General features: G+C 38.2%; 1 protein-coding gene across 5 annotated transcripts in view; it reads left to right on the forward strand.

Moving 5' to 3' along the window:
- Positions 1-24,994, forward strand: part of LOC103478802 (glutamate receptor, ionotropic, kainate 2) — a 561,179-nt gene that overhangs the window by 428,391 nt on the left and 107,794 nt on the right. For 4 of the 5 annotated variants that reach the window (XM_008432852.2, XM_017309432.1, XM_008432853.2 and 1 more), the window contains 2 exons: positions 9,258-9,376; positions 20,747-20,964. In XM_008432852.2, the coding sequence (XP_008431074.1) occupies positions 9,258-9,376; positions 20,747-20,964 (337 nt within the window). Of the gene's footprint in view, positions 1-9,257; positions 9,377-20,746; positions 20,965-24,994 lie in introns of those variants that run through there. The other variant, XM_017309433.1, reaches the window with a different exon arrangement.

Consider the following 24,994-nt stretch of genomic DNA (forward strand, 5'->3'; position numbering starts at 1 on the left):
CGCAAGTCAGTACTGCTCTCCTTATGCATTGCAATGGCATGCCCCTAATTATTTATTATTACTCCATGTCGGAGTAATTATAAATCAGAGAGCAAAGCCTGCAGCTTCTACTTACTAAAAAGGAGAGATCACCAGGACGCTGGGTTTGCCTGGCTATTTTTCCACCCAGCGAACCATTCCGCCACCTAGTGGTCGTTTTTCAGACCACTTAGTCTCCTGCACCACTCAAAAATGCACAATATGTCTATAAATAATTTTAGGATATTATAAGGAAGTGGGACTGCACAGTGGCGCAGTTGGTAGAGCTGTTGCCTTGCAGCAAGAAGGTTCTGGGTTCAATTCCCAGCCCGGGGTCTTTCTGCATGGAGTTTGCATGTTCTCCCTGTGCATGCGTGTGTTTTCTCCGGGTACTCCGGCTTCCTCCGCCAGTCCAAAAACATGACTGTCAGGTTAATTGGCCTCTCCAAATTCTGTGTGTGTGCATGGTTGTTTGTCTCTGAATCTTTTTACACACGCACAAATCTTTTTACATGTGCACAGATGTTTTGAGACTATTTTCACTCCATATTTATGTGTCTGGGAGAGTTGGACCTAGCTTGTGTGCTCATATAGTGTGTGTACATAAGTGTGTGAGATGTGTCAAGCGTGATGTTAATGGTGGCAATCCCTCTCCCACCTTCCCTTCACTGTCCCTGTTGTCTTAGACTTCATGTTGTCTTTTCTATTCTCTAGTTTTCTTCACCTTCCTTCAAATACAGTATGACTCTGACTCAGGAGTATTTTTGTCACCAGACATATTAGTTGGCATTTTAGCTCTAAGGTTACCCAGTTAGACATGATAAATCTGTTAACACTCCCTGTTACCTGTACTTGAGGAAATTGCTATTTTTAGCTAACAAGGGAGAGGAATGTATACCAATTGTTAAAATTAGACTTTATTTCAAAATTGTAAATCAGATAGGCTCAAAACAATTTCTTGGTGAACTGGGTAAAATCATTCATACAGACTGAGATGTAAACAAGAAGATCCTCTAGTAGTTGGCCAAATGTCATTTGCTAATAAACAACACCCTTTTTGTAGCCATCAAGGTTTTTGACAGTAAAGGCCTGGTCTTCTTTGTACTATAGATTTAAAAATATATGAAAGTATATGCTGTGTGGGGATCATAGAAGGTATACCGTATACCGTACAAGTTCACTCATGCTCAAGATAACTGAATGTAAACCCTAGATCTCTGAATCAGTTCATTTTTTTTAAACTCTTTGATTCGAAAATCCTGGAATCAAAAGAGGAATGGTTGTTTCCTACTGGCTTAGATTGTGGTGAAGACTTTATAGTCGGTTCTTCTTGTGTAGAGAGTTTATATGTAATCTTCTTCTGTAGCCCCTAATAATAAAATCAAGCAGGTGTATTCAGTTGTTCAGAAAAGAATTTCAACTGTGCTTTATATTAAAAGACAGTGGGAAAAAATAAGCTCATTTGACTCACTAAAGGCTCAATGAGTTCTGATTTGACATTGTCAGGCGCATAGTGTTCTCCTTGATTGTCTTTGTTTTTGAGTGAGTCATTCTAACTGTTTTTGTGGAGGTGTAGCTAAAATCAAGACTATATTTTTTTAAAAGAATATAATAAATCTTGGGTGCTTGTATGTTCTTGTAGCATTCTGCAAGTCTTTTTCTAAAAGGACTTGCAGGGTTGGGAAATTGCCTCTACTTTGGCAGTGAATCTTGAATCTTGGTGAAGAGTAGAAGAGAAAAGAAAGTCCTGTTAACCCTAAAACTGTTGGGCTGCAGGGCTTTTTTGCAGCCTGAACCCAACAGTTCTACTGTTAACACACACACATGTTTTTGATGTTACTGGCATTATGATCATGCAAGAGAATGTAAAGCAGCAACTGTCATCTAAGTTGGCTCAGAATATGCACCCATCTGTAATTGTTATTACAATTAGAGTATTTGGGTAAGTGTATTATTTCCCCCTTCAGCTTACCTTCTATTCTCCTGTGTACACAAATGCATGCTGGGCAATAGTTGCATGTCTTTGCATTATGGGTAGCACAAATCCACAAAATGTCCAGATGGGAGAAGACTTTGTGAACAGAGACATCATGGAGGGAAGTAGAATCACTATTCTACTTCCCTCCATGATGAAATTTAAGACCTCTGGATTTTTGTAAATTTATTTAACTTTATATAACTATATATGCTTATTTTGATCCTTCTGATTAGACGTTGGTTGTTATCCCGCATTAGATGAACTGGGCTATATTTACCTTAACATTTTTACAGATAATATTTTTCTTTATGATTAATTAAATAAGGTCTAGGCCATGTTGTTCACACAATTGATAGTTATTTAACTGTGAGCTTTTTCTACAAAGCAATGTTAGTTTCAAACCCAAACATTGTGATCTTATGTTCTGTTGTTTCATGATTTCATGGTGGAGAGCTCCAATCCCTTTCTTGCAGCTCTCTGAGAGCTGCAAGAAAGGGATTGGAGTTATTCATTAAATAACTGATTTAATGAAGCAGTTATTCCAACATATTTTTTAGAACCAAACCATTATGACTGGTTTAAAGCTCACAAGCAAAAGTAGATTTTTTTTAGTTATTCACTACATGTTTCTGTACACGTCACACGTTATCTATGTCAGCTTGTCTTTGTGCTGTGCTGGGTGAGTGTTTTGTTTATGTCAGTGAGACCACAACTACAAGCTAAAGGCAGTAGTCAGTAGTGTAGGAGTTAAATCATCCTTTTTTCATTTATTTGTGGGCTTCTTCCACTTTGATGCACAGCTGAAAGATTACTCACCACATGGTCTATTTCTCATCATTGGTATCAGGGTTAGTGGGGATTATTGTTTCTATTGCTGTTTTCTGTTGTTGATGTGGTGGAAGTGGACATCAAAGCTCTGCTGACGTCTGTTCATTGTATAGTTATTAGGTTTAGGGAATCAGGTATTCTGAATCTTTACCTGCAGAGAATTTTAAGAAAACAACAATAGAGATCAGGGAATTATTTGTTACACAATTAGTGAGTAATGTGCACCCTTACTATCTTGTTAAAACTTTGTTGTAATAAAATCTGATTATTATGTGCCCTTCAGGGCTTGAGAATGTGCTTCAACTCTGATCCTTTTTCATAGGCATCAAATGAATTAAAAAAGACATTCATATACGTTGTACACATATAATGGCTCAGCCTTATAAACAAACCTCTCTGAATCTCTCACTATCCAAATTTTTCACAATATTATTTAGATTTTGAAACACATTCATTTTAATCCACCCATCCATCATTGTCATCCTTACAGGGCCACGGATGCGCTGTTGCCTGTTTTGGTGCTCATTGTAGAGTGGTCAGTTCATTAAAGAGCAACACAGAGACACACGGAACAAGCAGCCAAACACAGACATCTGCTCATACCTAAGATCAATTTGAAGTGGACAATAAGCCTATCATGCTGTATAACATTTACTTATCTTATGTGTCTAAGACACTAGGCTATGTGTCTTAGACCTAGTTCATACATAGCCAGGTCTTTTTTAAAACGATGTAACAGAAATATTAATTTCTATAAAATAATCTTGTCCACACCTGATCAGTTTAAAAAAAGTGTTCATTGACACAAACCCGTTGAATTACACCACGTAGCGTTGTTTTAAACATGCCAAAACCATAGGGGCAGTGTAGAGCAAAGATAAAAACTATATTAGCAAATAATAATCCTCCAAAACAACCATGACTTCCTATTAAGAATTAAATATGCCACCAGGACATTACTTTGTGTGTGGACAGACAGAGAGGTTGAGCTATTTTTAAATACCGTGTTAAAATATAAAGTTAATAAAACACAAGACGGTATCAACTGGGAATCATGTAATTGAAAGTATGTTGGCACATGTGGACATTGAACTGCATTGTGCCTCCATATTGGGAGAGATAGCTGGTATAAAACAGACCTCCAAACTCTTTCTCCTTTGTAAACTCAAAAAAATGCAAAGGAGAAAGAGTTTATAAAAAAAAACAATTAACCGCAACAAAGTAAAATTAGCACCTCTCTGATAGCAGGCATCTTTCCTCCACTACATGGTCAAACAATAACAATGGTCACATATAACACGTTAGAGGCACATTATTTGTTCCAGACTGTAATGCGCTGACCTCTAAATCTTCAGTTTAGAGGTAATTTGTCTTTTTAATTTATCTACACGCAAATGAAAAAATTAGCATTCGCAAATCTTCACTTGAGCCAGAGGTTTTATCAACCTTTTTTAGTGCTATTAAACAAAAGCTACATGTGTATTTAAGGCCAAATTGCATACAAATCTAATCAGTTTATCAGATATCTGACTATGATATCAAAGATAACAAAGACCTAATTCACTCTATCTTTTTCCAACTCAAGACTCCTCATACTCGGTTGTGAAAGCTGTAGATCACAACCTGATGACCACATCATCTGCAGAAAGCAGAAACGCAACCCCAAGGTCAAAACGGATCCCCCTCAACACCTTGGCTGCGCCTGTAAATTCTGTCCAGAAACTTTATGAACAACATCTGTGACAAAGGACAGCCTCGGTAGAGTCCAACTCTTACTGGAATCGAGTCTGACAGTAAGTCAGGCTTGATACTGGTCATACAGGGACCTAACAGTCTGTAACTCAGACCCTTTGATTATCTCCTGCAGAGTACCCCCACAGGGTAAGGGACACAGTCAAATGCCTTCTCAAGTCTACAAAGCACGTATAGACTAGTTGGGTGAACTCCCACACACCTTCCGGGACCCTGCTGAGGGTTCCAGCGTTCCACGACTGGGACGGCTCTTTCTGAATCCGAGGTCCTTTCCAGAACCCCTTAATAAACCTTACCAGCGACTAAAACTAGTTGTAGTTGTAGAGTGTGAAATTCTACCACATTTTGCGGAAGAATTTATAACACCAGTTGAAGCTCAGGTGTCAATATATAAAATCCTTCATCCTCTGACAGAAGCATTGTAAGTGTTGATTCATTGCTCTGACATTGGCTTTATCAAGAGTGTCATCAAAGGATTTTCACTAGGATGGCCTGGCCCACATAGAAAGATAAAACACTCACAATGATTCTGAGCTGCAGGTGAATTGTCTCTTTTTGTCTCTTCTTATCTCTGTATTGACCTTGCTCAATGTCCCCCCAACGCCATCCCGCTCCTCAGAACTGATGATATGAGATAGTGTAAGGGCAGGGTAATTGGATCAAACTGACAGAAAATAGGCCAAGCAGTGCTTCCATGAGAAACAGGTTAAATTTACTGGTCTCCTGTAGGTGGCATTGGTTTAGCATCTGCTGACCTAATCACCAGAAGCAGAACTTCAGTCAGGCATGTAAATATTCAAGCATATCACCTCTATTGTTGCTGAGTAGTGTTTGGCTCCTTGTGTTGCTTCCAGAGAAGATGCATACACCACTGTAAGGTTGCAGTTTTCCTGAACTCAATCTGGCATGGCAAATTGACAAGCAAGCAAATCTGAGGAAATTTGAAAGAGCAGACAGATTAATTTAAGGCCAATCATTCTTTTAAAGCTTAAATCAAGAGGGCATTCAAAGGTCCTTTGAGCTACACCACACAATATCCTCTAATCAATCAATCGATTTTTATTTGTATAGCACATTTCAGCAGCAAGGCATTTCAAAGTGCTTTACATAATTAAAATAAAAACAGCATGTGACATTGAATAAACAGTGAGAAAGAGAAAGAGATTAAAAAAAAAGATAAAAACATTAAAACCCACACCCTTTAGGACATTGGTCCCCAAACTATGGCCCGCGGGCCGGATCCGGCCCGCCTCCACATTTGGTCCGGCCCCCTGAACAATACCAGAGAGCATTCAGATTTTTTTTCATATATTGTATTTTCCAGTTTATATGTAGATTTTTCTTCAACCACCAGGGGGCTCTTTAGCAGGAAGTGTGTCCTGTAAACTGTGGGTGTTTTGTTTTRCATGGCGCATTGCTGCCATCTGTTGGACTTTTAGGGAACTGCTTGACTTTTATGTTATTTAATCAGTGCGGTTGTTTGATAGCAGTAGAGCAGATGAACACACGTGTCTGTTATGAACGCCGCATTCCAGGTCGAGTTCTTAGAGTAATGCCTGTAAGTAGCAGCTTATACTTCAAAACGAGCCTTTATGTTAACATATGATAAAATAAGTAACTTGTTTATTGAATTAGTTTTGGAAATACCTGCGGGCGATTTGATTATGTGCTACGTCATTGCTAACTAGCAGGCTGCTAAGATTTCTCAGGTCGTTACATAGCATTGCCGCTCATAGCATTCAGAGGTAGCTGYTGTATCAGTTGTACTATGCATCTGAATATAAAACACTTCTGTAAGCTGCTCTGAGCTCATCCTGAGTTGTTTGTGTTTTGACAGTTTCACTCCATTCTACATGGAAATAAAGGAAGAACTAATTAATCCTGACTCGTGTGAAAGGAGTTTGGCTGATGGTTAGTTTTGGTACAAGACACCATAGTGAGACCATTACAAAGTAAATCATTGAAAATAAAAGAAAAAAATTACCCATTAAAACGGAATTAGGTTTTAATAAGGAATTGAAATTTGAGAATGTTGTTGATCAGTTAAATAGCATTGAGGGGAAATGCTATTTAACAGCTTTTTAAATAATACTGGGATCATTATGAGAATTTGAGGTATAGATATTAGGATCCAGTAGATGGCAGTAGTGCAACAATAATGGATGCAAGCTGCTGTTGAAATCTAAAGAAGAAGAAGAAAGTGCCCATTTTCTCATGCACATGCTAGTAGCAACACAAAGGATCAGCACTTTTACTGTTACAGTTAATGTTTGGAAACGACCGTAATCAGTTCAGTTAAATCTAAACTTGGCAACTTTTTATTTTTCAACGTAATAAATGTGATATTCAATTGACCTGTTATGACTCAAATTTTGGGTGTCCGCCCCCCTCTGCTGCTGCTGCATCGCTGTGGAAAACCTGGAGCGACAGAGATATCTGAGGCTTATATGTGTGTTTACTGGTTAAAAAAAAACTTTGGGGTTGTGGTTTATAGTCCGGTTCGGCTCATAGTTAGGAAAATACGGACTATAATACTTCCTGGATTTTTTCTGTGAAGAACCCAGAGAGGTTTATTTGGTTATTGATTTCATTAATAGTGTTATTATTTATTTCCTGACTTTTGTTCTGCAAAGAACCCAGAGAGGGAAACAATACATTCTTACATTTAGGCACTTCTGCAATCATCTCACTTTTTCTATTACAAACTGACTCCGGCCCCCGACCAGAGAAGGAAAACGTTATGCTTTAGGACTTCAGTTAAACATCGTTTAACTGGGATTCTAACCCTCGGGGACTTTGGTCAAAAACACCTTTTGACAAGGACTCCAACCTCTAGGTTTTTAGTTGAACGCAGTCAACTGGGACTCTAAACCCCGTAGAACTTTAGTTAAATGTCGTTTAACTATACTAAGTGATGCAGAGGTCAAAAGGGACACCTCCTCTAACTACATTATAATGTTGAAGCCCATTAGTGTGACAGGATACAGATAAGTTGCTGTCATTTGATCAACACAGTCATATATCTTCATGTAGAGCCTTGAATACAAAAAGGTAATCACAGTACTACCATACTATGTAAGAAAAGCAAAAACAAACTTTGATCTTCCTTAGCCTCCACGCAAATAAAAAAGGACATTCACTTAAGGGTTTAACTTTTTATTTGAATTAGAGTAACATGGCCCACACTGAGACTACATAATGCATAGCAATTTGATTGGATAAACCTTAAGAGTTTGTTAAGCAGCTTGAATTAAGACTGCCCCCTCTCACCCTCACCTCCCTCTAGAGTAGTATAACTCAAATAAGGTCAGGTTGCTTAATTGTAGACCAATCAACCTTTACTAATGCAATGTCGCTTTTATTTAACATGAATAAATGAGAAATCTCTCTGCTTGAGAAGTGGGCTGAGTGAGAGGCAGCACCAGAGCCAGTGTGGGCACAATGGGAATGAACCGTTTCATCTGCTGAATATTAATGTTCCTCCAAGATTATAGGGATTATTAGTTCTTTTCTCAACTGACAATGGGGTTATTTTCAGAAGCCATCGATTAAATTGCTGAGGGAATTGCCTTTGATATGAGCATGCCCACATGAGGAGCTACTTTTAGAATCTGAATAGTTCTAATTCGAAGCCACTTTATTTGTAATGAAAACACCTGAGAGATTCAGATGAGGATGCAGTTTTTGGAGGCTCTTTGTGGAAGTCCAACATCTTCTGTTCCCTTTAGGGTGGCAAAGATTAGAAAAATCAAAATCAGTAAAAAAAAAAATAATAATAATAATAGCAGTCCTCTGCCATAGCTCTGACATATACAGTAGAACCACCTTAATCAGCAATGACTTGAGTCAATCATCTTTATGAGTGTATATATTTCTCACATTCCTCTCATTAAATTTTGGACTTCAGACTGTTGAATCAGTTCAATAAGATTGACTAACGGTTTTCATTATAATGAAAATGACAACATTTTCATTGTAATGGAGGATAACTGGGCCATTACAATTCCTCTGTTGAAGGTTTTGGGATCATTGTCCTGTTGAATCACCAAATCCAGGCTTGAGCTTTTTGACAGATGGCTTCAGTTTTTACCTTTGTGTTATTTGCCTCTCAAAGGGAAATAGGATTGACTTTCTTAGTTTAAAACCATACAAACAGACCCAAAATCTTAAAGCTTTGAATACCATGTTTGAGATTTGGTATTATGTATTAGGAGTTTGGCTTTCACCAAACACAACATGGTATTGTCTGTTATGAAAAATGTATCAGTTTTATTCATTTCCATTCAGCAGAAGTCTAATGTTTTCTTGTCTGATTTTGACACAACACAGCATAAGATTAAGTATTTTGCCATATTTTGAGGTTTTATTTTACCACCAGATTTAAACTGAATCTGATGGTAAAAAAAATAGATGTCAACATAGCAAATGCCCAAACATAAAACTCCTTCTATACTACAAGTGTGAATGTTAATCAGATTATAGTCAAATTAATAAACTGTATTCTTTTTTTTGCTGTATTTACATAAAAGCATAGAAGTGTATTTTTAACTAGCTAACCAATATTTTGTCTTTATTTTTCCCCAGATGGAATGGCTATACCTGCTCTCTTTTACCATACATGTCCAGTTGTTGGTGAAGCTACACTGAACATTGTTTGTGTGCTCTCTGTTAATCATCACAGGTTTAGTCCCTACGAGTGGTATAACCCCCATCCCTGCAACCCTGACTCTGATGTAGTGGAAAACAATTTCACCCTGCTTAATAGTTTCTGGTTCGGAGTTGGAGCTCTCATGCAGCAAGGTAGACGCCTCTGCCTGCTCCTCCTTTTCTAGAACATGTCCCACTTTTTTGCTGGGGGTCAAGCATTCTCTGAAACAGGCCCATGATCATGCATGGGGGCCTCTGTGCATGTAGTTAGATGCTCTATAGGTTGTCCAGCAAAACGGATTAAGTGGAATGAAAGTAATACAAACAATAAATTGGTATGGTGGTGCTGCATGTTTCCCATCTGCATTTGACTTTGACTTAGAATTATCTATTCCCCCTTTCACTTCCCTATATATCCTAAGCCACACAGTCAGGTAAGTGCACATATACAAAGTATTATACAGAATATGTACAGAGTATTGGAGTGGGATCAAATGGATGAGGGTGAATGAGATTGTGACGCAGCTTTCTAAACAAAGATGAACAAATGTCGTCGACACTATTTGCTATCTTAAAACAGAACGGTTTCCGATGTGCTGGGCAAGTAATCATGCAAATTACAGGGCATGAATCTTTGGCAAATGTGGCATTCTTTCAAATTGTATTTGATTCAAAGTAGTTTCAATATATTAAGAATCAGCAGCAAATCTGAGAGAAAGGAAGTTACTACTCTGACAGGTTATAATAATCAGACCTGTAACAATACTGTAATAATGATTTTAAATGTGTTCTGTAAATGTTTAGGTAAGCGTTTCTTGCTTCTTGTATGAGGCACTTGAAAAGAATTATATTGCTTGAGTATAATAATAATAATAATAATAATAATAATAATAATAATGATAATAATAATAATAATTTTTCACAATTTTTTTTACTACTGCTTTTTAGGCTACTGAAACAGCTACACATAATTCTAGCTTAATTAAAGGATTTTTTTGGTTTGTTTTATTATAGCTAGGCAAGGTATATTACTTAGATATCAGAAACCAGTTGCTCATTAGGCAGGATCTGCAACCTTTACAGTCCAAGGAGGCAGTTTCACCTTCAGTCATGCAAAATAAGTCGTTTATAGCTGCAAATGTTATATCTCTTGGGAAAAAAATACAACAATGCTAATAATTTCTGATATTTACTCTAGGAAAAATTTCATTTTTAAAGAAGCATCATTTTATTTTTGTGCTATTTTCGTTTTCCTTTTTGATTACATTAAAATAAGAAAAAGTAACACTTTTTCAAAAAGACTTTGGATACATTTTCTACTATGAGATGGTGATATTTGTGGAAAATATGTAAAAATAAATAAATGCAGAGTTACCAACCTAATGACAAGAAAAATACATATAAAAGTATCTTTAATGTAATTTTGATTAATTTCATTCAATGCAATTGTTCCGTGAAAAAAAAAATTAAAACTACTAAAATGTACATTTTCTGTTAAACCTATATTTAAAAACAGAAGTTGGTTCTTTGTCATTTTTAGTCAAAGTTATTAAGAGCTATTATGAAAAATCCAAAGAACCATTTGTGGCCCTGGGTCTAGGGCCCAGGCTCCTAGGTGAAGATTTGCAAACATTTATAGAGGTTATTAAAATCGTCACATGACTACTAACTAAAATCACTGTGAACATGTTCCATGAATGTATTAGTGATGCAATATTGTGCAACCGCTCTCCACCAACAGTATAGGAATAATTAAAGTTAGAATTACAATAACGTTCTGCATTAATACTGTTCTGCAATAATGATGTGGATATATGTTTTAGCTGTGGTGTTACATCCATACTAATGCCACAGCATTTCTATTTTAGTCATAGTAGTTATTACCTTATTTTCCGCACTATAAGGCGCACCTAAAAACCTTCAATTTCCTCAAAACGCCTTATAATCCGGTGCGCCTTATATATGGACCAATATTGAGCCACAACAGGTCTAGCAACTACGGTAAGCAGCTGCCGACTTCATTTTCGCCCATAGAAGAAGAAGCGCAAGGTGCATGCTGGGATAATTGTCAGAACGCTGGTTTGTAATCTATTAATAAATTTGACTGACCTATCTACCTACCGACCGTCTAGAATCAGGTCGTCTGCAGGTCATTTAGCACCACGTTCTCCASGAACATGCTGTGYGCGAACGGAGAAGGGTGACCATTGTCCGGCCACGCCCCGGCCCAGTCGTGGAAGGCTCTCCTCGCCGACCGGAGTTGGACTGTTCTGTTGACATTCCCTTTAGTTCAGCTCCATCTAGTGGATGCATAAAGTAACTCCAGCCCCTACTGTAGCGTCTATTCTATGCGCCTTATAATGCGGCGCGCCTTATATATGAAAAAAGTTTTTAAAATAGGCCATTCATTGAAGGTGCGCCTTATAATCTGGTGCGCCTTATAGTGCGGAAAATACGGTAAATTAAATGAAAACTTTGACCTAATTGGTTAAGAAGCTATGTTTGAGAAGCAGAAGGTTGTGGAAATAGGCTGGATAAGCATTAATTGATCTGCAATGTAGAGAGGCTCCCCTGTGTGGTGGCTTGCCATCCCCCCAGAAATCTGTGGGACGTGCTGTTTGGTCTTGACGTTACCTTGGGTACATGACAGTCAGCCCCAACCAGGTACTGTTTGGATCCGACCTCTCCAAAGTGGTTGCGGTTCATTTTCTGCTGAGGTTTCTGAGGATAAGGAACCAAAGGATGGTAACATGTTCCAGTTTGAACTGTCTACTAGCTGTGCTTGTAACGGAACATGCTAAGAAAATGTCATGTTCTAGTCCAATCCCGTTTGTTACTTTGATCTTTTCTTTTTATTTGGGTAAAGACAGTGGGCACAGTGGGTCGTTGATGGTGATGTTGGGTAACTTTAATTGTAGTAACACGTCATTTCAAACCAGATAAAGACATGCATTCATTCCACTTAACTATTACAATCTAATGAGAATGAATGCGTGGAGCAACTTAATTTTTTGCCATGGGGCCCAAGATTCCTGGTGGTGCCCCTGCATAAAGCTTCACTAACCTAAATCAATTTCAAATTATTCATATTAATTTCAAAAATATTTTATTCCAAAAGAAATTAAATGTATATCACGTAACTCATATAATCAACATATCTTCAAAGACTTGTAGTGTTGTGGGCAGGAAGGATCTCTGAAATCTGCCTTGCAACAAATCTGAAGAGACCCCTGACCCAAGACTTCAGCATGTCATGACAATGTAATGACTGTCATGACATGCTAAAAGCTTAATTTCTAGGCAGCAGAGACAATATTTCACAGTAACATGTCCTGGACAGTTGTTGGCAAGCACTGCTAATCCACCTCATTTGCTTTTGATGCTCCTCTTTAAATCTCTGTCTGGCTGTATTGTGAGAGAGCTGGACAGAAAGACTTTGGATTACAATCAACAGATGAGATGGTTTGAACGTCTTCCTTTTCTTTCTGCTGTTTGGTCCTGCTCTGGATCCATCAAGCTTCATTTTCATCTACTTTGGGATTTGGGGACAAAGTTATTCTTTGGGATGAGCTGTGAGATGTTATAAGGGCTGTAGAGACGACAAAAGACTGCCCCATTACAGATGCCATTACTTTTGTGGAAAGTCAAGACAAAATCTATACAATACAATTTAAAAATACTTTAATGATCCCAAAAGGAAATTAAATAAAGTTTTCTGTATACAGTTGAGTAGCAACACCTATTAAGAAAACATTGAAAATAATAAATTATGCATGATGCTATATGGTGTAATGCTTTACAGCCCCTTCAAACTATTACAAAAATAGTCCATGGGCCAGACCATTTTCTTTGTCCATTTTAGAGTGCCAAAGTCTATCAATATTTTTTTGAAAAGATACATGTCTCTAGTTAATATTTCGGTGTAATAGCCCTTCCAAAATGGTAGCTCAGTCATAGTTATCAGCTCATGAAGTAAACAACCCCTTTGGAAAAATTCTGTTTTTTGAGACTGGTTTAGATGATGTCTGGTTTAGTTTCATGGTATTTGCATTTGTCAGAAGCCTGTAAGACAGTGTTTGGCATCATCTTAAAGGGGACACTCTTGGCTTTCATTTAAACCAGGTTTCAAGTCTCTCTGACCAACACAGAGATCACTAGAGGTAGTTAAACCAAATATAATACACATTTTCCCACACCTTTTAACCAAGCTAGATACATTTCTTTTATCCCAGTGGTATCCAGGGACATCAAGGACACAACAGTTGCTTGCTATATCTACATTATGCTTGCTGAGAATGTTGATTTCAATCCTGCCCACAAAGTAGTTCATTAAAAAATAAAATCAGTAAGATGTAACCATTAAACTTTTCAGGTGACCAGCAGCATTGAACGGCCTTTGTTTGTCTGCTATTCATTTACTACATTTCTTTTAACCCAGCTGTACCAGAGAGGAAGTTTACAACTGCAATACTCAACAGACTAAGGCAGTGGTGTCAAACTGCATTCCTCAAGGGCCAGAGTCCTTCATCTTTTAGATGTGTCCCTTGTTATACACACCTAAATTCATTGCCTAAACTACCTTACCAGCATGGAGTCTTATTAGCGAAGCAGTCTTGGTGCAGCTTGCACATTTCTGAGCTCTTCAGCCTGTTTGCACACCAGGAACAGTCGGGTAAGCTTGCATGCCAGTGGTGCTGGGGGTCCTCACATACAGTCTAATACAGTGTTTCTCAACCATTTTTAGGCCAACACCCCCCTAGCCTTTATCCAGGTCCCTCACMGCCCCCCACCAAAGAATTTGCAGGCTACTTTGCACAGACCATTATTTTATCATTAATATTACTATCACTATTGTAGATGTTTTGATTTTTATGCTTGTTTCTGTATTTATCATCAAAAATAATTTCCCAGAGAACAAAAAAGTCATGGAAATAGAAATTATTTTCACAGGCGTCTGAAAAATGCAACGAACATTCAAGTTAATATTTATAGGTCTAACAGCAGCCAGAGGGGAAAAATATTCTTATTATTTGCCATTTTCTAGTTGTTAAATATTCCACAAAATGACCAGATAAAAGATGTTCAACATGCCAGTTTAAACTTTGAACTGTTTGCAAAACAACTGAGCTCTGCAACATTAAAACATGGATAGAACTGTAACTACATTAATCATAACTCTTCTTCTCTTCAGTGTTTGTTGGTTTCTGGTGGTGCAGCTCTGTGCTGCCTTCAGGAGAATGGGACATCAGAGTATCATCCATAAAACTTCACCCACATGGCATTTATTGTGCAAACCAGAGCTTTCAGTGGAAAAACAAAAGTTCCTTTTAATGCCATACAAATATGAGACAGAAACATGGATTATATCTTTATATAGATCTGTCTATTGATTATAGATTAATAGTTTTACTGGACAGAAATTACAAAGAACMAATCTGGTTCTTAATCAAATCCTAATGAGTCAAAYTGAAAGTGTCATGGAGTCATCAGCCTCATGACATTAACACTGACATGAAAAATAATATTGAAGAAATAAATATATCAAATCTAATTAAAMACATAAATAAGTGAYAAGTTATTTACTGTTATGGTCTGTAAGATATATTTATTCTCAGTATTAGATATGGTCTCAACAAACCCATGGCACTTATAATATTATTTTACCTTTTATCTGGAAATAGTGTCTGTTTATTCTTGCCATACAGTCCTCTGTATTAATTATTGCTCGAAAGGTCTTGCCATACCAGTTTATTCCTCTGTATTTACTTTAGTATCTTAGTTTATTCTTGTATTTTGTTCTTCATTCATTTCCATTTAGTTTCTTTTGATTAGTATTATCCTCTCTTGGTTTATTGCTATGTCCACTTTAGTTACTTTCCTGTTGCTACATTTATTTTATCATTTATTGACCATCAGTAATCTTCACTCATCATCACATAATGTGTTCATTTTTTCACTGTTCAGCATCAGATTCTGTTTTTATGCCATAATTCACATCTAGTTCGTCGCTCCGTTTTATGTCCCGCTTCTGCTGTTTCAGAGTTTTGCGTAATGTGCGCGTCTGGACATAAGGTGCAGGGCGGTCGGGAAGCATATCGATGGGGAAAAGGCAGACTGACATAAACCTTTTAAAACAACAGAAACAATTTCGGTATTCTGATTATTGTAATTTAAAAGTGCTGTGTTGTTCTATCACCCCCGTTTCATACCGGACCACTTCCAGCACCGTGTTAACGCTATAAAATGAACGTCCTCTGTTGTGGTATCAACCATGGAGGGAATTTCTTTATTTAAATGGGTTCATTTTTCAGAGGGATACACAGTGAGGGTATCGTGATTTTAKCTACCAGTAGCAGGAGAACGGAGCTGCWCCAAGAAGCTAACAGAAGCTACAAACACTGAATAGAAGAAGAGCTGCCATCGATACAGTTGCAGCCAAACATGGTTTAATATTACACAATACAGTTTTACCAAGTTGCTCAAAGTCTAAACTGGCATTGTTGTATATTTAAGGTGTAAAGTTTACCGTCTACCAAACGCCCCCCAAAGGCATCCCAGCGCTCCCCTGTTGTAAAAATGTCCTCCAGCGCCCCCTGCCGTCCTCTGTACGCCCCCTGGGGGGGGCGGTACCGCCCACGTTGAGAACCGCTAGTCTAATAGATGGAAAAATTCATAGCAAGATAATAAGCTATTAGACTATTAGATGTGAGGACATAAATCTCTACCAGCTAGCTGGTAGAAAGTAGATAGGCAGACCATAGTCAGACAGAAAGACAGAGAACTTATTGTCATAAAAATGTTTTGCCTTGACTAATAGAATTGCCAATAAAAAAGTGAAAAATTCCTCAAAGTATAAAAGTTTACAGTCAAATAAAAATGTAAAAATATATATATATATAAATGTATAACTTTAAGTCAATGAATTTGTATGTCCAGTCAATTCAGTTTTTAATATATAATAGTCCCTTAGGATCTTCAGCATGGCTGTCTCCTGCTCTCTACGTAAAGCTGCAGTATGTAACATTTATTAAAAAAAATTTTTTTTTTTTACTTAATTAAAATTATCACTATGTCCTGAAAATATAAGACAGATAATCTGAAAAGAATTAGCTCCTCTGTCTTCTCCATGTGAACCTGCTTCATCTGAACAAATATTCTGCTCTGTCAGACACAACCAATCAGAGCGGGAAGAGGGTCTTAGCGCTGTCAATCACCTCATATAGGAGCTGCTCTACCCCGGCTTTCCTGGAACATTAAGTTGCTTCTCTACCATTGGCATATTTAGAAGCAATGTATTTAGAAATGCTTCTAAATGCTATTTAGAAGCATAAACATGAGGTTGATTGACAGTGCTAAGACCCTCCTCCTGACTGGGTCTTTTTGACTGGTTGGTCTCTTAGCACTGTCAATCAACCTAATGTTCGTGCCTCAAAATATGTTAATAGTGGAGAAGCAACTTAATGTTCCAGGAAAGCCGGGGTAGAGCAGTGTCTTGTCTGCTGCTGTACAGTTGGAGTACCTACACTGCACAGCAGTAAATCAGTGACATAATCTGGTCATCAGCTTCTTAGACAGACAACACCGCCCGAGGGTTCTTGGAAAAATGAGTCTCTGCTGGGCTTTTTTTAAAGAGTTATTTGGTGTTAAAGCTTCAGGTGAAATCCTTTGAGATGTAGACTCCCAGAAATTTGAAACTCCTGACCCTTTCTACTTGCTCACCATCCATGCTCAGCCTTGGATGGATTGTCCTCTTTGTCCTGAAGTTGAGGATTATTTCCTTTGTCTTCTTGGTATTCAAGGTAAACAATTTTCTCCCTTCACCATTGGTTTACCATGCTATTAGCCTTTGAACCTCTTCTGAATGTAGTTGTGTCATCCGCATTTTTGAACAAGACGATATTGTTCTGGGTAGTTTTGCAGTCATGGGTAAACAGGGAGTAAAGGACGGGGCTGAGGACACAGCCTTGGGGCATACCTGTGTTGAATGTGACTGCAGAGAAGGTAAGGGAGTGGATTTGGATATGCTGGGGTCTGTTGGTTTAAAAATCCCTGATCCACCAGCACAGTCCTGCTCCTTGTACCAGGGACTCTAGCCTCTCCACCAACTTGTCAGGAGTTGATGGAGTTAAAAGCTGAGCTGTAATCCACATCCAGCATCCTTACGTAGATATAAAGTAATATCAGCATACTTGTTATAATAAGTCTTGCCATCACCTTTTAGTTTTTGAACAAGTTCCATTCCACCAATGATCCATAAAGACTATTCAGCATGAGCTGATTCTTCCAACTCTCTTGCAAGAGGAAACTTGCTAGAGTTATGAATATGAGTCAAGGCAATGGATCTAGTGGATGACCAAAGACTTCTTAAATCTGAAAGACCCTTCTTTGTTAAACTATTATGATACACCCAAAAAGATTTCAATCTGCCCTCTTTCCTTTGTTAGATAGCTGAAACAGTGGCGTAAAAGAGTGTCACCCCACTATTTTTGAAGCTTAGGAATGTCTTTGTGTTATGGAATGTGGTTGTTGGTAATTATTTTTCTAAATGGCCTGTTCTGAACTCTTTATAAGCTTCCTCTCCAGCATGATGAGCTTACAGCAAATCACTGACTATGTTTAGTGATACAATGAATCCGGCGGAAAGACTGACTATGTCTGACTGATGCTGACTTAGAGGGTTTACTTATTGTTTGTAGTACGATGGTTTTCTCCATCGTTCTACAAAGGAATATCTGCCCTTTCCATCTCTATCCCAGGCTTCTGTAGGCCATAATGTCTCACACTTTCTGTGGGCTCATTGTCTGTCATGTTCCTAAAGGCGCTTTTCCACCAGCCTGCCTCTAGCTGGTTTGGCCTTATTCCGCCTGGGCCAGATTCATTTTCCTTTAGCAGATCCAGCGCGGCTCTGCTAGATACGACATAGCTGGCTGTTCTCAGCTTTCTGTACCTACTTCAAGAGTAGTACCAGCCAGACCGATCAAGGTAGGGCCAAAGCGATTTTATATGTAGCAAAATAATCAGCTGAGCAAAATAATCAGCTGATCGAAGCGTTTATCATTATGTTTGGGTCAGCAATGAATTTCTATAAAACAAAATGAAATATCTTTGAGTCCATCTGAACCATAACCTTGAGGTTCTCCATGGCTGAGTGTTACTGCAAACCTCAGCGAAGAATTGATCAATTGCTGCGCTAAAGGCCCTCCCACAACAGCGAGGAACAGAGCGGGTAATGGAAAAACTCACTACCAGGGTAGAACCGAATTACGCACTAACCGGTTAGAGCACGACTTGCCAATAGAAAAGCACCTTAAGTTACCTTAGATACTGAAGTTTGTTTTCTGAAGTGAGATAGAATCTGTTTTTTAAAAATGAAACCTTTGGTTCCTGCAGATGTCTTAGTATCCTTATTTACAGACACACACTGGAATATTTCCAAATGGATTGATACTCAAATGGTGAAGAACCTAATTTACTGTTAACAGCTATGTGTCATCTGGGAAAAAAGTCAACACTATTTCAAGGTCTGTAACCCTAAACCAGCACTAAACTTTGCTCTAGATAAGTGGAAAGAAACTGAAAGTTTAGGGTAAGGCTATTCAGCTAAATCGTGTCGCCAACACAGGGTAGGAACAGCATGCAAACAAAGGCAGTTTAATGCTGCAGTATGTACAATTTAGAAAAAAAAACATGGTGACTGTGAAATTGTCACCATGTTGTCAGAGTATGGTGAGACAAATAATCTGTGAAGAAAAATTAAGCCCCTCTCGCTTCTTGCAGTGCTAAATTGACACAACCAATCAGAGCCAGGTCTCAGGACAACATAGTGATAGTTTTAACAGATAGAAAATAATAGATGCTTAAATAAAAGTTACAAGCTAAATGGTTACATCTAACTGATTTTATTTTTTAATGAACTCATTTGTGGGCTGGATTGAAATCAACATCCTCAGCAAGCATAATGTAGATGGTACCGATATGCCCAAGGTTATCACCTGTTGGCAGAAATGTAATATAATAATTTGAATTATGCTGTCACTAGTAGCCTAAGCATCTGATTTTTTTTTTTAATTTGTACCTCAGAATTTGTTGTTTAATGAGGGTGTTCTCCTCCCACAGAGTCTGTCATGCTGCTATGTCTCTGTGTGGTCATCCTAGGCTACTATTGTGTAGCCCATGAAGGAAAAACTCACAAAATCTGATAAATAGGCCAAATGCACAGCATCCTAAAGTCTATGCAAGTGTACATTTCTACTATTACTGATTAACTATTTTATAACTAACAAACTAGACACAAGTGACACTCTAAACAAAGCCCCCACTAACACCCCCGCTCACACACCAAAGAACCAGTTAAGGTTATAGCACAAGTCTGTATCTTCAAATTACAGCTCATAATCGCCTCCCATAGATGGACTGTACAGGCATATCATACATTTTCTGACTCCTTAGAGTCTGTTGAGTATTTTAGTTGCTAATTATTGTGTCCCTGATGTCCCTGGATACCACTGGGATAAAAGAAATGTATCTCGCTTGGTTAAAAGGTGTGGGAAAAATGTGTATTATTTTTTGTTTAACGACCTCTGTGTTGGTCAGAGAGACTTGAAACCTGGTTTAAATGAAAGCCAAGAGTGTCCCCTTTAAGATGATACCAAACACTGTATTACAGGCTTCTGACAAATGCAAATACCATGAAACTAAACCAGACATACACCAGTCTCAAAAAACATAATTTTTCCAAAGGGGTTGTTTACTTCATGAGCTGATAACTATGACTGAGCTACCATTTTGGAAGGGCTATTATGCCGAAATATTAACTAGAGACATGTATCTTTTCAAAAAAATATCGATAGACTTTGGCACTCTAAAATGGACAAAAATGTCAAATTTTGGCCTCCACCCCATGGACTAAAATGGTTTCTTTCCAGATGGAACATCCATCCATTTTCTTTACACCCTTGTCCCTTAGTGGGGTCGGGAGCTAACGTTCCGGGCGAGAGGCGGGGTTCACCCTGGACAGGTCGCCAGTCTGTTGCTGGGCAACACAGAGACAGAAAGGACACACAACCATGCACACACACATTCACATCTAATGGACAATTTGGACAGGCCAATTAAACACAATATGTCCAGATGGAACAAAGATGCAAAATTGTTTAGTTGTAAGTTATGCTACTTATACAACTGGAAAAATTGCATAATGGTGCAAGTAATAAGTATTCATTTCTCACGTGACTCCATTGAGATTACACTTTGCAACAGCTTCTTTATTTCAAGAACAGAGGCAGTAAATATTATAAGTAAAAATTGTATAACCTGATGGACATAATTGTTTGTCCAATAAAACATAAGAGTAGGTAACTAGAATAAGAACTTTTCAGTTTCCATCAACCTACACACTGTCCATTCGCATGAATTATCAAGACAGCAGATGCTCTGGTCTGGCTCGTACTAGTTGTGGTGCTGCTCCCTCTCTGATTCAGCCTTTCACCCAGCCTTACCCCGTTTTCTGCTCCTTTCATTCAGGATCTGAGCTCATGCCAAAAGCCCTCTCTACCAGAATTGTGGGAGGAATTTGGTGGTTTTTCACTCTCATCATCATCTCTTCCTACACGGCAAACCTGGCGGCTTTCCTCACTGTGGAGAGGATGGAGTCGCCCATTGATTCTGCAGATGATCTAGCCAAGCAAACAAAGATTGAATATGGAGTGGTAGAAGATGGTGCCACAATGATTTTTTTCAAGGTAAGTTATAAAAGGATATTACAAAACCCACTGTATTTTTCCAACCATAATGCCATATGCTGTTTTATGTTTAGTAGAACTGTGCAGTCAGTATGTAAGCTACTTGTTTTTCATAACCCCCTTGATGTATATTTGGGTAAAAGTTAATATTTTGAAGGGTATGTTTCATTTTTCTAACAATAAATCTGGATTATGGCTCATTTTTTTTACCTCAACTGTCAAAATGAGGGAGTGTATATTCAAGTCTAATTTTGTTTAAGTGACATCACTCAAAAATGAAAGTCATCAAAAAATGAAACAAAATTTAAATGTACAGCAAATTTTATGCCCAGTCGTGATCAGAGGTAACAATTCCATCTTTTTTTAAAAAAACATGATGTCTGAACTCTCCAGACAAGCGAGGGCTAACTCTGTTTACTAATGTTACTGTGACCTGCAGAGACAAAGGCCATTTAGAAGTGGCAAAGAAATATCAATTTCAAAGTAAAAAAAAAAAAATCAAAGAGTGGAGGACCTGATGACTGATGCCATCACAAAAATTATAGAAGAGGGAGGCATTGAACCACCACCAGATCTATCTCTTATTGACGAACCAGAGACTCAGCCAGTATTGACAAGTTTTCCTGGAATTGTAATTCTGGGAAAAAATACTGAAAAGTTGTTGGTACAACTTGTAGTGGGTTGAGTATGAAGTAGGAAAGGTTGCCATTTTTTTCAAGTGCTGCAGACATTTTCCCGGGCTTCAAGCAGAGCAGATGTGTGAGATTTTCTCAATGCCCGTCAACTTAATAGAATTGCCTGCTTCAGTCAAATTGAAGTGCCTGTTTGTGCCTAATCATATGACTCAAGGTTTGGATGTGGGTCTACAGAATGAATCCGACTTCTGTTACCACAACATAGACTGAAATTACAAGGACCACTTGAGCCAAAGTTTTGAAATCAAGGCACTTTTCTCCACTTGAGGCAATCAGAAGTTGGCTTTGCTCTCTGAACTCGGACAGCAAGAGAAAATGAATGTTTAGAACAGCATTTTGAAATGAATCTGGCAATATTAACATGACTATTTATAAGAAAATAAGACAGAGTGATCTTTCTATATAAATGGTCTCCATAAACTGCATTCCTCTACAGAAAAGCAGAATGTAACCAAAAGGACCAAACACTTACTAATGGAGATGAACATGAACTTGTGATTTATGTTGCAAAGAGAACGTAAGTAGTTCTTTGTGGTGTTTTTAAGGGGCTTTTCCACTAACCCACCTCTAACCAGTTCGGATGTGGTCTGCTCCAGCCAGATTTCTTTTCCATGAGTAAATCCGACGCGGCTCAGCCCGGCTGTTCTCAGATTTTAGTGCCTACTTCAGGGGTAGTAGTAGCAGGACTGAGCCAGGTACGACACCGAAACAATTTGATTGACAGCTGACCGCATTCATTGATTGGCTTGTGATTTACGTCACTGAAAACTGCAAACAACATCATAGTTTAGCTGGACATGCCATCTGCTTTCAGACAGATGTTCAGTACGGATGAGCTTGATGAGTTTAACTACGATCAGCTCCAGGAACACGTGGTAAGTTTTGCAGCAGAATGACTGTGATTTAGTAGCGCTACTAATAAACAATAAAGAACAGAAATGATGAAACTGTGGTCACCTTTCTGACCGAGCTGCAGTTTTTCGCTGACAGTTTGAATCATTGGGAATACATAATATTAACTTGTAATGTGAATTTTATTTATTTATTATTTTTATTTAAATAGGTAAATAAAGTTCAGGCATGGCTATGTTTTTATTTTTTTTACATCTTTCTACAGCTTTACTTAAATCCAAAAGGTTGCCCAGCGAAATAATCAACTGATCTGAGTCCATCATTATTTTTGGACAACATGAAATATCTGGGTTTATTTTAGTTAATCAGAACCACAATCTTGAGGTTCTCCATTGCTGAGTGTGGCTGCAAACATCAGCGGAGAGTTGACCACAGCTGAAGCAACCGCACAACCTGCCCACAATAGCGAGGAACAGAGCATATAATGGAAAAACTCACCACATGGGGTAAATTCAAACCGCACACTAACCGGTTAGTGTGCGACTTGTGAGCCTTTAGAGAACCTGTTAAGAACTGGCTTTTGTACCAGTCTTGGTTTGCACTATTCTGCCTTATAAGAAAAAATAGAAGCTATAGAATGAAATTACTCAGACACAATTATAATAATATAAATGACAAGTAGGTCGACCCGCCCACTTGACAACCTTGTCTTCTTCAGTTGCTATGCATGTATTATGAAGACACAATAGGATAAAAGTCACACAGTTTAGTCAAAGCTAAAATTGCTCTCACTATGCCAACAGCAAACCAGGATTAGGTAAGAAATCAGTGTTGGACACTGTGCAAGAGAAATTTGGACTGTATCGTCATGAAGGAAAAGAAGTCTGTAGCCAAACAACAGTAGAAACAAACAAGTGCCCAGAAAAATAATAGGCCTCATAGGCCAAAACTTACAAACTCTCTTACATGTACAATCAAACCCTCTCACATGTACTGTTAAACTCGATTGCAATGGAAGTTAACTTAAAATCCCAGTTCCTGATTAGACCCCAGGCAGGAGTATGCTGGTTTTCACAGACAGAAAAATAGCTGAGTGACTCACAGAGGCAACTAATATCTTAAATAACATCGTTAATGCTCCTACAGTAATGTCAGCATTATCAGAAGTGTTAGATAGAAGATGACAGCCAGCATCATAACACCCATCTATCAATGCGGTAAAGCTAGCCACCTCTTCAGAAATGGCAGTATAACCTGCACTTGATTTACGGTGCCCTCCTTTCAAAATATAAGCGCACCTCCGGTTTATATAATAATAATGATAATAATAATAATAATAATAATAATAATAATAATCAATTTAATTTATAACACACTTTTCATTAACAAAAATCTCAAAGTGCTACACAGTGCAGCTAAAAACTAATAAAATCAACAATAGAAAAAAGACAGTCATTTAAAAGCGGAGTAGGCTTGTCTAAAAAGAAAAGTTTTCAAGCCGGTTTTAAGATCAGACAATAATTGCGGGGCTCTCAAATAGTCCGGGAGAGAATTCCATAGACGAGGAGCCACAGTAAATGCCCGATCACCCCATAGTCCCTAGTTTTGATCGAGGAAGTTGGAGAAGATTACAGGCGTGGGATCGTAAAGACCTAGAAGTTAAATGTGGAATAAGGAGGTCCTTCAAATAAATATATATATATATAAATAGAGATGTGCCGATCAGGTTTTTTCCTGCCGATACCGATCACCCATGAGGGCCGATCACCGATACCGATCACATAATTATTTTTTTATTTTTATCATAAACACTCCCGGTTACATTATATGGAAAAAGGAACCATGAATTCACCTTAATTTAGACAAAAACTTGTTTTTAATAACTTTTTCCAAGAAGAAAACTAAACAAAACAGGCATTGTGCAAATTGTACTGCTATCAGTAATACTATCTTTAACAGACTGATAACATATGGAGGCTCTGAAGAGGCTAAATAATGCAACGGGTCAACATCGAGAACAGAACCACATCGCAGCTCGAAGACTTAAATAATTTTGCAGGTTATTTGTTAAGCTTTCTGACCGTCATGCTAATCTGGGTGAGTGTTTGTAGCTGTGTGCTGCTTTACCTGCTATCTAATCGCTCCGTATGTCTTTGTAACTGCAGTGAACCTCGATATAGCCAAACTCCGCCAAGTATGGCATTGTTTTTATGCCATATTAGATTCGTCGTGTTGATGCATTTCTACTGCTTCACCCCACGTGCTTCAATTATCCGCCGCAACATGCAAACTTCCCCATTCACTCAGTGCGTTATAGTTGAACATCGCTTAGGATTTGTTTGCGCAGTGTGAAGGAAAGAGACCAGCTGCACAGGCAGGCTGTGAAATGAGATGCAGGTGATCGGTTTGTGATCGGTGATCACCGATCATACACTTTTTCACGGAAATTGGCCGATTATGATCGGTGGCCGATCAATCGGCAC

The sequence above is a fragment of the Poecilia reticulata genome, linkage group LG16 (genome assembly GCF_000633615.1).
Source record: "Poecilia reticulata strain Guanapo linkage group LG16, Guppy_female_1.0+MT, whole genome shotgun sequence".
Lineage (NCBI taxonomy): Eukaryota > Metazoa > Chordata > Actinopteri > Cyprinodontiformes > Poeciliidae > Poecilia > Poecilia reticulata.